The sequence below is a fragment of the Trichosurus vulpecula genome, chromosome 2 (genome assembly GCF_011100635.1).
Source record: "Trichosurus vulpecula isolate mTriVul1 chromosome 2, mTriVul1.pri, whole genome shotgun sequence".
Lineage (NCBI taxonomy): Eukaryota > Metazoa > Chordata > Mammalia > Diprotodontia > Phalangeridae > Trichosurus > Trichosurus vulpecula.
The window spans coordinates 321,244,872-321,260,728 of NC_050574.1; the positions used below are offsets into that span (position 1 = coordinate 321,244,872).

A 15,857-nucleotide genomic window follows, 5' to 3' on the forward strand; every position below is an offset into this window, starting at 1 on the left:
AGGATTGATGGGTTTGTGTATTGGGAGAGTGGAGGAAGGGAAGAGAATGCAAAAATTTTCTGCTATAAGGCAGAAATATGTGGGATAGCCTCATAGAGATTATAAGAGAAAGCTGGCTCCTTTTTTGATCTTCCTGTCTATGATTAATGGGCACACTTTCTTTCTTAGTCTATGATTCAAATGTCTCCCAAGTCTTTACATTTATAGCTGAAAGGGATTATTGCTAAAGATGACAGGACCGTGCAAAACATAGTAATTAAGTAAGGATATGAACTCTTTAATATACAATAACATCCTGTTAATGGAAAGTCATTTTAAAAAGTTTTTTTTTTTAGAGAAAGGAACATTGGAATATTACCCTAAGAGATTTGATGGAAAATGAGTTTCTATCTGAATAATGAAGAGAGAAAAACCACATCAATGTGTCTCCTTTTTCCTTTATTAATGAATCAGAATACACAAAAACGTAATAAAAAATTACATAAAAGGCTCAAGCATCATTCAAATGTTCTTTAGCAGTCATGTTCATTTCATAAAACTGGCATTTTCGTTAATAATGTATTACATAAAAATGGGATTGAACTCTATTTCTATAATTCAAGTATCCTTCATCCTAAGTAAACTTGATATACAGAATTTTAAACTTATAGAACAGATAAAATGGGGAACTTTTTTTTTTGTTACAATTAACCTGAAGATTCAAACTCAAGGGATTTTTCAGGCTAGAATATATCATGTGTTAGATGAGAGCACCTACTGGCAAAGTGCAGTATTGCATCCCAACTATATTGGACATTCTGAATGGGAGGCCAAAAAAAAGGTGGAGAGCAGAGTTCTGGAAATCATCTACCTACAGCTTGACCATTGAGATCATGAAAGCGGATGATTCCCTGAGGAAGTGAATGAGTATAAAGAGAGAAGGCTAAGGACTGTGTCTCAGGCAGAGAAGAGCTATTAACAGGAGTAGTCTGAGGTGGGAGGAGAAATATAGAAGGTAGCTTTAAGAAAGGAGCTGTCAGTGGTGCTGAAGGCTGCTCTACAGGAAGTCTGGAAACCCAGAAGGGTTCTTAGGTGCCAAGGGGGAGCTACCAGGGGACCAACATAGAAAGAAAAGTCGAAATGGCATACTTAGTCAAGGATTATCTTGCCAGATTAAAAAAAATATCAATGCTGACAGTATCATCACTTTGTCCTTATGGTAAGTTGAAGAAATACTAAGCTAAAGGTAATAGGATGTTATCCTTCTCTCATTTTTTTTTTTTTTGCTCCAAATAGCGACTTCTTTTCAATAAGGCACTGCATTGTCTCCAGAGCAGAATGAATCCCTTACGGTGTTATTTACTCATTTCATAGATGGGTTAAAGTGAGGCCAAGGGAGGTGCAAGCTCACAGTATATTCTGTATTGGAGCAAATGAAGAGGCCGTAAAGTGAGCCAGTTCATCAACACGATGTCTTTTATGCAGTTTCTGTCTCAGGCAATGTGGGTTTAAGTTGTATTAGGAGTCCAGAGTATGGAAACTGAAAGAAGTAGACTGTGACTCTGGGCGTACCCATATTTGCCACCAGGAATGTTGGAATGCCTTCTTCACCTCCTGTCTCCATACCTTTTCAGAGCACCAGCATTAAACAGGAAAGGTGAACAATTATTCCCTTTCCTCAACAAAGTTCATTCTTGGCACCTTGACAAACTTTTAGCATCATCATTCCTGCTCAAAGCTGTTGGTTGATAGAGTCCTATCCTGGGTATTGTCTGTGTACAGTGACTCCCATCTGGTCCTACAGCTCTTTCTATTTCTATTACATATCTCACTCACTCTCACTCCTATTCAACGTTTCTTTCTCCATTCTGAAACTTTTCCTCATCACAAGTCATTGTATTGTCTTCAATTTCACCTCTTTCTATCATGGAAACCCAGAGGGGTTCTTGTATTGTGTTTGGAGCCAAGGGGCTCACAGTTTTGAAAAGCACCTTGTTTATCTAATGTTTTTTAAAAGGTCATAATGTTAAAGAAAAACTAAAAACTACTAAGTACAATGCTCTCTGTGATCCTTTTAGGTTTCAGAAATAGGGACCATTAAAACAAAGTTTTGTTCACATCTGATTCCTTAGGTGGTAGAATTAAGCTAGGTCCCTAGGTGCTGGTGATTGGGTTGAGTTAGTTCATGTGACTAACAAGATGAGAAACAGAATGGAGGTCTCCTGACTTCTAGTCTAGTGTTCCCTCTCCCCAGTTCTTTTTCCCCAAAGAATAGCCAGGTTACACACTTGGGACTATCTAGTTCCTATACTACACACCTAATTTTAAACATTTGGGACAAAAAGCAATTGACTTCATCTTGTGTTGCTCTCTCTGAGGAGAACTATAACCCTCCGATCAATTCTTCCCTTTCTTACCCCATTAGGATTAAACTTTCCTTCTTCTTCCTTTCTCCATATTGGATCAAACTATTACCCAGCCCTTATTAGAAGTGGCTAAGTGGAAATTTGGCATAATCTTGGAGTGCTTTGAATGTGCTCCCTCTAGGAATGTGTCAATAAAAGTTATGTCGATGGCTTTGTGGTCATTTTTGCTTTTACAGTCTAAGAGGTTAATACAAACATCTGCCAAGAAAGTCTAGCTGATGCTAAAATCTGTGAAGAACCAAGCAGGTTTTCCATTTATTTGATTTAGTATACATTGGCCTTAAGGGATTAAATTTGCTGGCCTTTAGCAGCATTATTTTAATTAAGTGTTGCACATTTATTTGTTCTTCCAAGATTTCATATTAGCCAGAGCTCTCTGGATCATGTCCCCATTAGCCAGCCTATACATAGACATTTATGTACAACAGAAGACAAATTACTAAGTGTAGGTTCATGTGTCTTTTTTGAAGAGAGATAGGGGAGAGAGACTGGAGCTGTTACTTCATTAGTAAAGGGAAATCCCAGGTAAGAGAACTCTACCAATGCAGGTTGGCAACTTCTTTGCAATTTAGAGTCTTAGAGAGTTACCTAGTGCACTGAAGTCACCTAAGTGACTTGCCTAGGGTCACATAAGCAGTATGTGTCAGAGGCAGGTCTTTAACTCAGGTCATCCTGGCTTTCAGGCCAGCTCTCTATTCGGTGTGACATGCTGCCTCTCCTTTGAGGAGAGATGTGGTAGGATGTCTAAATTGATGCAGTTCCAGTCAGTAACAGACAATGAAAGGAAAGCATGAGGAAACATATGAGATGGGTTTCAGAAGTCCAAGAAACTAAGGGCCACTTTCACATGCCTGGGGAATATCCTGAACCTAGCATTTATTGCCCTAAAAATAAATTAATACATCTCTTAAAAAGTCAATAATCTTATCTCTGACATTAAGCATTTCCAGGTTTAGTGAAAATGCTGTTTAAATTCGGCATGCACATGCCACCCTCTGCCCTTTTCAAAAAACAACTCTCTTTCTCATCCTCTGTATTCCCAAACAGAGAAAACTCTCCTAAAAGAATCATATTTTCTCCAGTTTATGGATTGTGGAGTTGGCTCCTCTCCAAGGTTTGACACAATGCTTGGAATCCCCAGCAACGGCCAGGTTTCATTTCCACTCTCCAAACCACCATAATTTCATGTTATATTTAGTTTTGGCATTGCTAGGAGAACTCAGTTTAAAAAAAATTCCAGACACAGAATTATATAAGTCTGAGGAGTGCCAAAGATTTCACTAGGCAGTGGGCATTGGCTCCCTTAATAAAATAATAATAATTTTTAAGACACCAAAAAAGAAAAAAAAATCCAATGTTCAGAACCAATGAGTTATTGGGTCTGGGAGAAAAAAGGAGCCATTTCATAAACTATTATACTTCATACTTTTGTGTGGATAAACAAGTCCACATCAAAATGACACAATTTAGTTTTTTTAAAAAAGAAAATACCCACCAACAGAGGGAGGGAAGGAGGAAAAGGGGGACTGGATTGTATCAACACTTAAGGGGCTTAGATGCTGCTTTTGTTTCCTTGCTATTTCCACTTATCCTGTGAATGACCTGAAAGCTTGTCGCTCTTTTGGCAAAACCAGACCAAATCCTCCTCTTTCCCCACCTATTCCCTCTAGAAGAAACTGGCCACAGTTCAAGTATTCCTCAAAGGGCAGGTTCTCTTCCTCTACCTTCCCTGCCCTCCTTCCTTCCTTCCCCACCCTATCCCACCCCACCCTCCTCTTCTTTTTCCTTGACGTGCCAAGATCTCTGGCCAAGGTTCACTGTTAAAAGCAGCTGTCCGTGCAGTTAGGCAGTTGAGTGCATCACCGGGTCTCTCTAGTTCACATTCACAGCAGCAAAGAGGCCCTGAGGCCCTGTCACAATATCACACACTGGAGTTTGTGAGCGCCTGTGGCCCGGTCCCCACGCCATTTGGTTTTCTTCTTTTTCTTCTGGCTTTTCTCTGGAATCTGTTGCCTACAGACATAGAAAGAGAAGAATGAAATAAATAAGAGCTAGCTTTTCATAGAGCAGCAAGGTGGTACAGTGGATAGAGCATCTGCCCTGGACTCAGGAAGACTCATCTTCCTGAGTTCAAATCCAGCCTCAGACATTTACTAACTGTGTGACCCTGGGCAAGTCACTAAACCCTGTTGGCTTCAGTTTCCTCATCTGTAAAATGAACTGGAGAAGGAAATGGAAAACCATTCCAGTATCTCTGCCAGGAAAACCCAAATGAGGTCACAAAGAGTAGGACACAACTGAAAAATGACTGAACAACCTAACTTTCTGATAGATAGAAATTGCAGATAGAGAGCTGGCCTGAAAGAAGCCAGGAAGACCCAAGTTCAAATGTGGCTTCTTACATATACTGGCTATGTGATCCTGGGCATATCACTTAACCAGCAACGCTCTAAGCAACACCCTAGGACTATAAAGTTGCAGAAAAGATGACAGCTTACTTTGACAGACTTTTCTCATCTCCTGTATGTCACAGGTCCCATGTCTAACCTTGCTGAGTTCACTTTTCAGGGATACTACTCTGTGACAGAAAGGTTTGATGTTGGTGTTCATTAAGGCTAGAGGACTAATCTACATAATGGTTCCAAGACAGGCAGAAACTGAAGAGAAAGAGAAGAGCGCAGGAAACAAACCTAACAGCCTGCCCTTTGTTCCTCTGTCAAGAAGACACCCTGGTCCTGGGTGTCCTCAAAGTCTTAGTGCAGTTGTAAGCTATTAAGACTTAATATTTAAGCTGAAATGTCCACAAAGTCTTGATGCAGGTGTAAACTATTAGGGCTTAAGTCCTTAAGCCTTAATAGCTTACAACTACACCAAGACTTTGGGGACACCTTGAACATGGGTCCTCTGAAAGTAATATTAATTGTACTCTTGCTGTGAGGCAAAACTATACTATAACAAGGAAGCTAAAGGAAAAGAGAAATAGGCAGGCAGATAAAACTTCCCAAGTTCTCTTAGTAATTTATTCCAAAGTTTTTTTCTGGCATGTAATAGTTATTTTTTGAAGTGATGCATGTACATATGGGTATACGAGTGCCAAGACTTTGGTTGTATTTTACTGCTGATACCAGCTAATAGAAGTGCTTTAGGTTTTGCAAAGTGCTTTTATACCACCTCATTTGATCCCCACAAGGATCCTGTGAGGTATATGCTATTGTTATCCCCATTTTACAGGTGAGAAAACTGAGGTTGATAGAGGTTAAGTGACTTGTCCAGGGTCACATATCTGATGTCTGAGGCAGGATTCAAACTCAGGTTTTCCTAACTTCAAGTCCAGTGCTCTACCCACTAAACCCCCTAGCCCCTCTTAGTAGTATTTTAGAACTAAAAGTAGTTAAGAACAGTTAGCATTTAAGTAAAATTAGGAGAAGTGTGTCTGACTATGGGGAGAGATACCTAAATGTTTGCCAGAAAAGGAGCATATCCTAATGAAATTGGTAGATATTTAACTGATACTAGGAATTAGACTTTTTAAAAAAAATCTGACCAGCAACAAAGAAGGATTTAATTAAAATGGGAAAAAAATTATCTCCTATAACAGATTCTTTCATTATTCACTCAAGACCCTGATGTTCCTTGCCATCAGAGGCATCATTTTTACATAAGGACTAGGGAAAATCTTAGCACTGGAAAAGACTTTCAACATTGTCTATTCCAATCTGTTTTATGAGAGCACAAAAATGTAAGGTGACTTGCCTAAGGCCTTCCACGGTTAGAGGATTATAGAGCTAGAATTGGAAAGGACCTCAGACCTACTTTATTTATAAAACAAACCTACATAAATGGTCAACATTTCTCTGTGTAACCAATAAAGTCCAGGCGCAAGAGATAGAAAGAGACATTCCTTTTCAAATAACTGCAGAGACCTGAATATATATAATATATAATACCTGGGACTCTACCTGCCTGGACAAACCCAAGAACTATATGAACAGAATTACAAAATACTTTTCACACAAATAAAGTCAGATCTAAACAACTGGAAAAATAGTAATTGCTTGTGGGTAGACTGAGCCAATATAATAAAAAATGACAATTCTATGTAAATTAATTTACTTATTCAGTGCCATATCCATCAAACTACTGAAAAAATTATTTTATAGAGCTAGAAAAAAATCATAACAAAATTCATCTGGAAGAGCAAAAGGTCAAGAATATCAAGGGAACTAATGGAAAAAAAGTGTGGAGAAAGTTGGCCTAACCACAAGAGATCTCAAACTGTATTATAAAGTGGTAATCACAAAAACTAACCAGTACTAGCTAAAAAATAGAATGGATCAGTGGAATAGGTTAGTTAGATAAGATACAGCAGTGAATAACCATAGTAATCGAATGTTTCCAATTTTTTGCCATTACAAAAAAAGAACTGCTATAAATATTTTTGTACAAATATGTACTTTTCCCATTTTAAAAATCTTTTGGGGATACAGTTCTAGTAGGATGGGCCCCAGCTTTGGGGACAAAACTCACTTTTTGACAAAAACTGCTGGGAAAGCTAGAAAACAATATAGCAGAAATTAGGTATAAAACAACATCTTATACTATATACCAAGATGAGGTCAAAATTGGTATATGATTTAAATGTAAAGGGTAATACCATATGCAAATTAGGAGAGCAAGGAATAGTTTACTTGTCAGATCTATGGAAAGGGGAAGAATTTATGACTGAAGGAGATAGCATTACTAGATGTAAAATGATAATTTTGATTATATTAAATTTAAAAGGTTTTGCACAAACAAAACTGCTGCGATGAAGATTAAAATGAAGGAAAGCAGAAACCTGGGAAACAATTTTTAATAGTAAATATCTCTGATAAAGACCTCATTTCTCAAATATATAGAGAATGGAGTCAAATTTATAATAATACAAGTAATTCCCAAATTGATAAATGATCAAAGCACATAAACAGGCAGTTTTCAAATGAAGAAATCAAAACTATCTATAGTCCTATGAAAAAATGCTCTAAATCACTATTGATTGGAGAAATGCAAATTAAAACAACTCTGAGGTACCAGTTCTTACTTGTCAGATTGGCTGATATGACAGAAAAGGAAAATGATAAATGTTGGAGAGCATGTGGGGAAATTAGGACGCTAATGCACTGTTGGTACAGATGTGAACTAATCTAACCATTCTGGAGAGCAATTTGGAACTTTGCCCAAAGGGCAATCAAACTATTCACGCCCTTTGATCCACCAATATCCTACTAGAGCTGTATCCCAAAGAGATTTTTAAAATGGGAAAAGGACACATTTGTACAAAAATATTGATAGTAGTTCTTTTTTGTTGTTGTGGTCGTGGTGGTAATGAAATTGAAGGGAAGCCTATCAATCGGGGAATGGCTGAACAAATTGTGGTTTATGATTGTAATGGAATACTATTGTGCTATAAGAAATGATGAACAGGTGGATTTCAGAAAACTTGGAAAGACTTACATGAACTGATGCAAAATGAAGTGAACTGAACCAGGACAACATTGTACACAGTAACAGCAATATTGTATCATCATCAATTGTGAATGACTTAGCTATCCTCAGCAATGCAATGATTGAAGACAAGGATTCATGGGGATGATTTGAAAATGCTATCCACCTCCGTGGAAGAACTGATGGGTCTGAATGCAGATGAAAGCATACTATTTTTCACTTTCTTTATGTTTTTAGTGTTTTCTTTTCCTTTGGGTCCGTGTCTTCTTCACAACATGACTAGTATGGAAATATGTTTTACATGATTGTATATGTATAAACCTATAGCAAATTGCTTACTGTCTCAAGAAGGGACGAGGTGAGAGATGGAGAAAAAAAATTTGGAGCTCAAAATTTTAAAAAAAGAATGTTAAAAATTGTCTTTACATGTAATTGGGGAAAAAATAAAACATTATTTTAAAAAAATTCTCCCATTTTACAGATGTGGAAACAGAGGCAGTTAGGAAACAGGGAAATTAAGTCACTTGCCCAGGATGACAAAGGCAGTGAATGGAACAGGTGGGATTGGACCCAAAATCCTCTAATTATAGAACCAATGCTCTTTTCACTGTCCTAAAGGGCCTTAAGACATCCAGTCATACCCTTTCACTTTACAGGTGAAAAAAATTGAGGCTTAGAGAGGTCCTCAGTTGCCCAGAGTTAAACAGCTGTGTGAAGATAATTTTGATACCCCTACTCAATTAATCAGCATTTACTCAGTTCATTGTGATCTGACAGGTATCAATGGGTCTTTTAGTGAATTAAATAGAATAGGATTAAGTTTGAGTTAGTTGTTAGTTAATGCTGTCAGTATAAGAGTTATTATAAGTTATAAGATTAATCCTCCATGTGTTGATGATTATATTATTTGGATAGGATTTATCATCTAGATTTATTCTGTATTAAGTTAAGTCTGTGATAAGAATGTAATTGCTGCTTCCCTCCACCCCCACCCCAACTCCCAGTATAGTGCTTGAAATAAGGTTGATTTGCCTCTTCACCCCTGTGAATCACTGCCACCCACTCCCTAGTGACCTTTGCTTCAAAACCACAACTTCCTTGAACCCTAGGATACTGTTGGTCCAACACTAGGGTCTTATGACCTGTGGAAGGCCCTGAAATGTTAACAGAGTCTTGTGACCGTTAGAAAGTGCCTGCTGAGATGGCCTGCAGTTGATGGCCTGTAGTTGATGACCTGTAGCTAATGACCTATGAAAGGCCTGTTCACAAAGTGATTATGGACATTTATTTCCCTTAGCCAATCAGAAGATTTCCCTGCTTCTGGAACTCATCAATCATGGAATTGTACCACCTCATTCTATCTCTGGTATTTCCTCAATGACTATAAAAGCAATTTTTCCAGCAGAGGGGTCCCTGATCGTGAGGAAGGCCTTGAACCCAATTGATTAGGGACCACCAGCATCCCTAATAAACTGACCGGTCATGCTGAGAGCTCTGCCTTAGTGACTTTTGTTCCAGACTGAAATTTTGTGGCCCACAGCTGGTTTATTATTCTTGATTCAACTGAAAGGCCAAGCCAAATTAGTGGTCAAGGAGTAAACAAAGGAGAAAGAAACATGATTTAAAAGAATAATTTCAAAACATTATTTTCTCTGACTGTAACATCTTTAGATGCATCTTTAGGGTACAGTTCAAGGTGTAAATTCATAAGTGGAGTGTTCTTTTTTGGTCACAACAATTTGTCTTCCTCTTTGTGAGAAAGGTCTCTCAAATATTAAGAGGGATTATAATTTACATAGACTTATTTTTATTTATAGAACAGCTATCTCCATTCAGGGATGGAAAAGGAGATGGCTACGTGGACATTTATTTGGATTTTATACATATAAACTCAGATTTTGTGGTTGTTTAGTCATTTTTCAGTCATGCCTGACTCTTCAAGACCCCTTTTGGGGTTTTCTTGGCAAAGATACTAGAGTGGTTTGCCATTTCCTTCTCCACCTCATTTTACAGATGAAGAAACTAAGGCAAATAGGATTAAGTGACTTGTCCAGGGTCAGATAGCCAGTCAGTGTCTAAGGACAGATTTGAACTCAGGAAGACCTGAGTCAGGAAAACTCCAGGCCTGGTGCTGTAGCCACTGCACCACCTAACTGCCTAAACTCAGAGAGCTCACACAAAATTTTTAGGTTAATTTTTCCCCCTTTTTAGTCAACAATATTCCTGTGTGGCAGAAGAGGCCTTAGGATCTATCTACACTAACACTCTAATATTAGAGATGAAGAAATCTGAAATGTTAGTTTATTCTAAAACATAATAGCTCCAGAGACCTTCCTGAAATCTGAAAATGTATGCATAACTGTGGAAGTATGGTGTATTGGGAAAGTATTGGCCTGGGAATCTGGCCTTAGATCTGATTTTGTGGCTTTCTTTATCAAGGTATTCTATATCTGTGTCAACACTTTTAACCTGGATCATAATAGTCTTAGTGCTGAAATAATCTAGTTCAAATGCCTCATTTTATAAAAGGAGAAACTGAGGGCAATAGAGGTTAAGTGACTTGCTCAGGGTAAACAAGGTATTCAGAGGTCAAATCTCAGTTCCTCTGACTCTAAAACCAGGGCTTTTTCTAATGAACCATCTGATCAGCACCAGGGGAGGTAGTATGAATGCATGGCATGAAATCATGGATCCTTAAAGGAAGAATCATATATTAGGATCAGTCAGTTACTTAATAAACATGGATTTAGATGTAAAATGGAGCTTAGAGATCACCTAATCCAACCTCTTTATTTTATAGACAAGGAAAGGAAGCCACAGAGACATTAGGTGACTTTATCCAGAGTTACTGCAGCAACAAGTAGCAGAACTGGGTCTTGAACTGAGGTCCTTTGATTCCAAATCTGGCCCTTCCTCCACCAGCCCCACTACCTTGGGAATAGACTGGCAGTTAAAAATGTACCTGCCATACATAATACTCCAAAGCAACGGCAGTTCAGACTACAGAGAAAAGGGTAGAATATATTACCATAATACTGTATGAAAGATGACTATAAAAACTAGCTGTTGAGCTGTGTGAGAGAAGGCATGTGTTGAGGTACATCTCTAACAAATTCTGCTTTTATTTAAGTTTTGTTTGTTTTTCCTCTGAATTTTGCTATGGCTCAACTTTTTAAAATTATAGTTTATAAAGTCAACTAACTGCCTAAAATTCTATGGCTACAAATATTTATCTTTTAAAAAGTATAAATAATACTTATTTTGGTGATTTCCTGTGGTGGATTTTGGTGTCTAGTTCTAGGCTTTAAGACCTTACCCCCTACACTGACTTCATTACCCCCAACCAGTAGCATCAACTCAACACTGGGGCAGTGAGTAGCAGAAATGCCTAGTCCTAAGAAGGATCTAAAAAGCCCTTTCCAGATTTGCCTCAGTTTACCAATAGATACTCTTTTTCTCTTGAGACCTTACATTGTACTTTACTCTGTACTACTCTGATATATAATGTAATATTGTATATAATTGTAATGTAATGTTGTGTATTACAGCTAGCTGTATATGTGTTACTCCTACCTTGCTAGACTATAAGCTATAAAAGGGCAGGGGTGGTATCTTGTGAAAAATAACTGATATTTAAATAGTGCTTTAAGGTTTCTAATGCACTTTATATACATAGCTTCATTTAGGCCCATTTATAGATCTCAGATTTCAGTTATATAAATGAGGCACGGGGGATAGAGAGCTTGATACAAGCCAGAAAGACTTAGGTTCAAATCCTGCTTTTGACACATACTGACCCTGTGACCCTGGTAAAATCACAACCTCTCAGTGCCTTAGGTAGTTCTATAAGGTGATAAATTGCAGAGAAGGTGCTGGTCTGCATTGTTAGAGGGAGTTTCCTCCTCTGGGCCTTCCCTACATAAGTGAAATCACCTATGTAGTCTACTAGTTCCCCAGTGTCTAGCATGGTGCTCTATACACAGGCATTTAATAAATGTTTGTTAGATTAAATTGGATTGAAAGGAGAAGGGAAAGAGGTAGGAAATGGTGTGTGGCGGGGAAGGGGACAGAAGATTGATGTCAGGAAGCCAAGACTTTATGGTTCCAAATACATTTGTTTCATTTTATAATTTCTGTGGCCACTACAGACTGTTATTCCTGTTAGAATGGTCAATTGGTCAATCAGCAGGCATTTATTAAGTGTCTCCTATATGCCAGGTTAGACACTGAAGATACAAAGACAAAATTGAAACAGTCCCTGCCCTCAAGGAGCTTATATTCAAATGGAGGAGACAACATACATATAGAAGTATATACAGATTATATAAAATGAATATAAAATAGTTTGGTTAGGAGGGCATTAGCAGCATTCCAGGCAAAAAGAATGGAATATGTCAAAATGAGGAATTGGAAAAGCACAGGGATATTCTAAGAATGACGAGTAGTCCAGCACATGTGAATAGAGTGGACAGAATACATAGGAGAGTTACCGGAGATCAGGCTGGTAAGGGAGGTTGTAGCCAAATATGATGGGATTTTGAGTTCCCTAAAGCAAAGTCCTCAAACATATGGCCAGCAACACTCCCAAGTGCTGGTCAGAGCCAGATTAAAATTCAATTAGGATATATTTAACAAAATAAATAAAACTAGATAGAACATAAATAGTGTTAATATATGGTTTTCTAATACCACATATTCCCTCCCCCTCCAGTCCTGGTAGAGGATTGAGATGATAGATTGCCTGCCTTCTAACATTTATTGCCCTGTGTTACAATGAAATGTTTAGCATCTGAATAAAACTATGTATATGGTAAGTTATTAGGAATGCAGAATATTCTTCCTTATAAGTATCCTGAAAGATGGATTCTCTAGTGTTCAATGATGCTGCATTCTTTATGGTGATTCTGCAAATGGATGGTAAACTATTTAGTTATTAATTTACCTTTCATGGTCAATTAAGAGACGCATCCCTACATAGCCTAATGCCATTCAAACATTAAAAATTAATATAATTTGAAAGTAATTCTCTAACCAACCTCATGTGAAACAAAAACCAAGAAGCTATATTGAGCAAAACCTTATGGTTCTGTAGGTATCTGAAAGCGAGGCCCTTGTTAATGCCACAGTAATAATAATACTAATATTTATATGTAGCTGTAAGGTTTTCAAAGAACTTTATGCATATTGCCATTTACCAAGAGAAAGGCATTACAACTTACCTAATTACTCTGACAAGGTCATGAAAGGCTTTGTCAACATTTAGTGGTGGATCCTTAGCACTGGTCTCTATATATGGAATCTGCAAGACAAAAACTCTACTTTATAAAAATGAAAAATACAAACAGATTCATCAAGCATCTTTCTCATTTACAGATCCTTAGCATTTTAGTAAGCAATAGCTAATTAGAAATTCATGCGGGTCATGTACTATCTGGGCAAATCATTTAATCTTTCTACATCCAGTCAATTCTCTAACACTATATAAGCTGACCTGCATTGGGTAGGGATCGTTTCTCTATTCAGAGTTCCCTATAGCAATTAAATCATGGTTCTGATCCTACCCACCACCCCTCCTCCTGCCCCCAATAAGCATGTGTGTAATTTGTACAATTGCTAGGAAGCCACCTCTGAGTGTCACAGTTGGTGGTGCAGTCAGGAAGTCTGGAGTTCAAATCCAGCTTCAGGCATTTACTAGCTGTATGACCCTGGACAAGTCTTTTAAGCTCTCTTTGCCTCAGTTTCCTCAACTGTAAAATGGCAATAATAATAATAACACTTTGCAGGGTCATTGTGAGGATCAAATGGTATAATATTTGTTTTTTTTTTGAAGTGCTTTGTATAGTGCCTGGTACATAGTAGGCACTTTATAAATGCTTATTCCCTTCCCGCCCTTCCTTTCCTCACATGTATATTTTGGAGTATCACTATGAGATCAATAGTCATCTAAACTCATTCCTTTGCTAAGCAGGATGGCAACAAGTGATATTTCTGTAAGTTCACTATGGATCATCCAGCTAGAGGATATAGATGATGATATAAATTATAAAATTGGTACAGGGACAAGATATAGTAATGATGGGGGCTGGGGGGAGTGGACTTCCACTACCTGACATCTACTAAAAGTCTTATTCTGCTAAAATCAGGGCAAATAATAAAATCATGATTTTCCTTGCTGACATTTTCACTTCATAAAAAAGCTGAGGAAACAGCGAGGAGATAGATATTATTATGGACTTAATTCTGTGCAAGCAAGAACCACTTGGGGAAATAGAAATGTTGGAAACCTTAGGATAGCATGAACATGCCGTCCTGAAATATACAGTAGCTAAGTTAGGAAAAGCTGAGCTGATGTCCACCATCTGGAAATCGGATTTCCAGCAATTTAGAGAAAAGATAAGACGTGAAATCCAGGGGACAGGAAGATAGTTCAGCAGGGATAAAAACTTCAATAATAAAATTATGAAAGTACAAATGTCTCTTATTCTGGAGTAAAAAAAAAGACAGAATACATCCAAACAGACCCAAATAGGTACAGATTTACCAAGAATATATGGAAAAGATAGAAAGAGGGTAACACAATTAATACTTAGATTTCAGGGAATGTGACAGGAAGGGTAAAACCTATTATGATTTAAAGCTTCCTGAAAATGTTAAGAATCACAAGGATGGCTTTTTGAAGATATGTCTGGAGCACAGGTCTACTGTTGGGATAGATTAAGTAAAGTTAGCAGATGATTTGCCTATGTCTCCTCTTTCAAAGAGAATGAGCTCTAAAATAGGAAGGATTGAAAAACCAACCCTAGTCATGGAAGAACTGAACCCCATGTAGAGAGGGAGACAGAGAACATTCAGCTTCTCGAGGTTAGTTCAAGTTGCCTAGTCCAAATGAACCACATCTCAGGTCAATGCCATCATTTGCAAAGAGGCACACTGAACTCTTTGTCCATTAGTAATAAATGGTAGATGCCTATAGGAGAGAAAATGTAGCCTGATTTTCAAAAAGGTGAAAAAGCAAGGGTTTGCTACAATGTGACTACTTTGACATTTCCTATGCAAAATTCTGTAAGTGGATGATTTGTGAGCCTTTAGGGAATCAGTACGAGCCAACCCATACATTAAGGACAAGTTAGGGATCACTGGGCTTTTAACTAAAAGGGACTTGACAGATCATCTGTCAAATCCTTTCATTTTCATGCCAAATTAATTTCCTTTCCTTTTTCTGACAGAGCTAATGAGACTGATGGATGTGTAGACAATGTGAATTGTGATTTCTTCCCCCGCCTCCCCCTGCCACTTAATAGTATTTTATTTTTTTCAATTACATGCAGATAGCTTCCAATATTTGCTTTTACATGATTTTGAGTTCCAAATTTTTTTGTCCCTCCCTGCCCTTCCCCCTCCCCAAGACAGCATGCAATCTGATACAGGCTATACATGTACAATAAAATTAAACATGTGAATTGTTATTTCAACAAGGCTTCTGATCACATTTCTCGTGGAAAAGATGGAGAAATGTGTGTGACTGTTAGTGTGACTGTTAGATTGTGATAATAAATGCAAAGCCGGCTGAGTTTTGACTGAGGAAACCTGTGTGAATGAATGAACACAAAAGCATTTGTCAAGAGCTTACTATGTACAAAGCATGGCCCTAAGCATCAGGGCTTTAAATCAAAAAATAAGACAGTCCCTGCTTTCAAAGAACTTACAGTCTAATGGGGGAGACCATACATACTGGAGATGTCAACTGCAAGACAAATGGAAAGACCTTCTGAAGGTCCTTAGGGTATAGCACCAAGGCAGATAGTAAGATATCTTCTTTGGTGTCATTTCCTTTAATAAAACCATACTTTTTCCCTGATATTTAAAGACTTGACAGTGCTGAGGATTTGGGTGATGAGAACTTTTTTTCTGGGTCTTTAGTAGCTATGGCTCCTAGAGAAGTAAGAGCTGAAGGGACAATTGCCAGGT

The 15,857-nt window shown here is 37.8% G+C and overlaps 1 protein-coding gene across 2 annotated transcripts in view; it reads right to left on the reverse strand.

Moving 5' to 3' along the window:
* Positions 1-432: 432 nt before the first annotated feature.
* Positions 433-15,857, reverse strand: part of MRAS (muscle RAS oncogene homolog) — a 118,785-nt gene continuing 103,360 nt past the window's right edge. Inside the window, exons 6-7 of one of the 2 annotated variants that reach the window (XM_036745311.1) lie at positions 13,109-13,188; positions 433-4,418 (exon numbers count right to left, since the gene is read on the reverse strand). In XM_036745311.1, coding sequence (XP_036601206.1) covers positions 4,319-4,418; positions 13,109-13,188 — 180 coding nt within the window. In that variant the 3' untranslated portion in view covers positions 433-4,318. The remainder of the gene's footprint in view (positions 4,419-13,108; positions 13,189-15,857) is intronic. The other variant, XM_036745312.1, reaches the window with a different exon arrangement.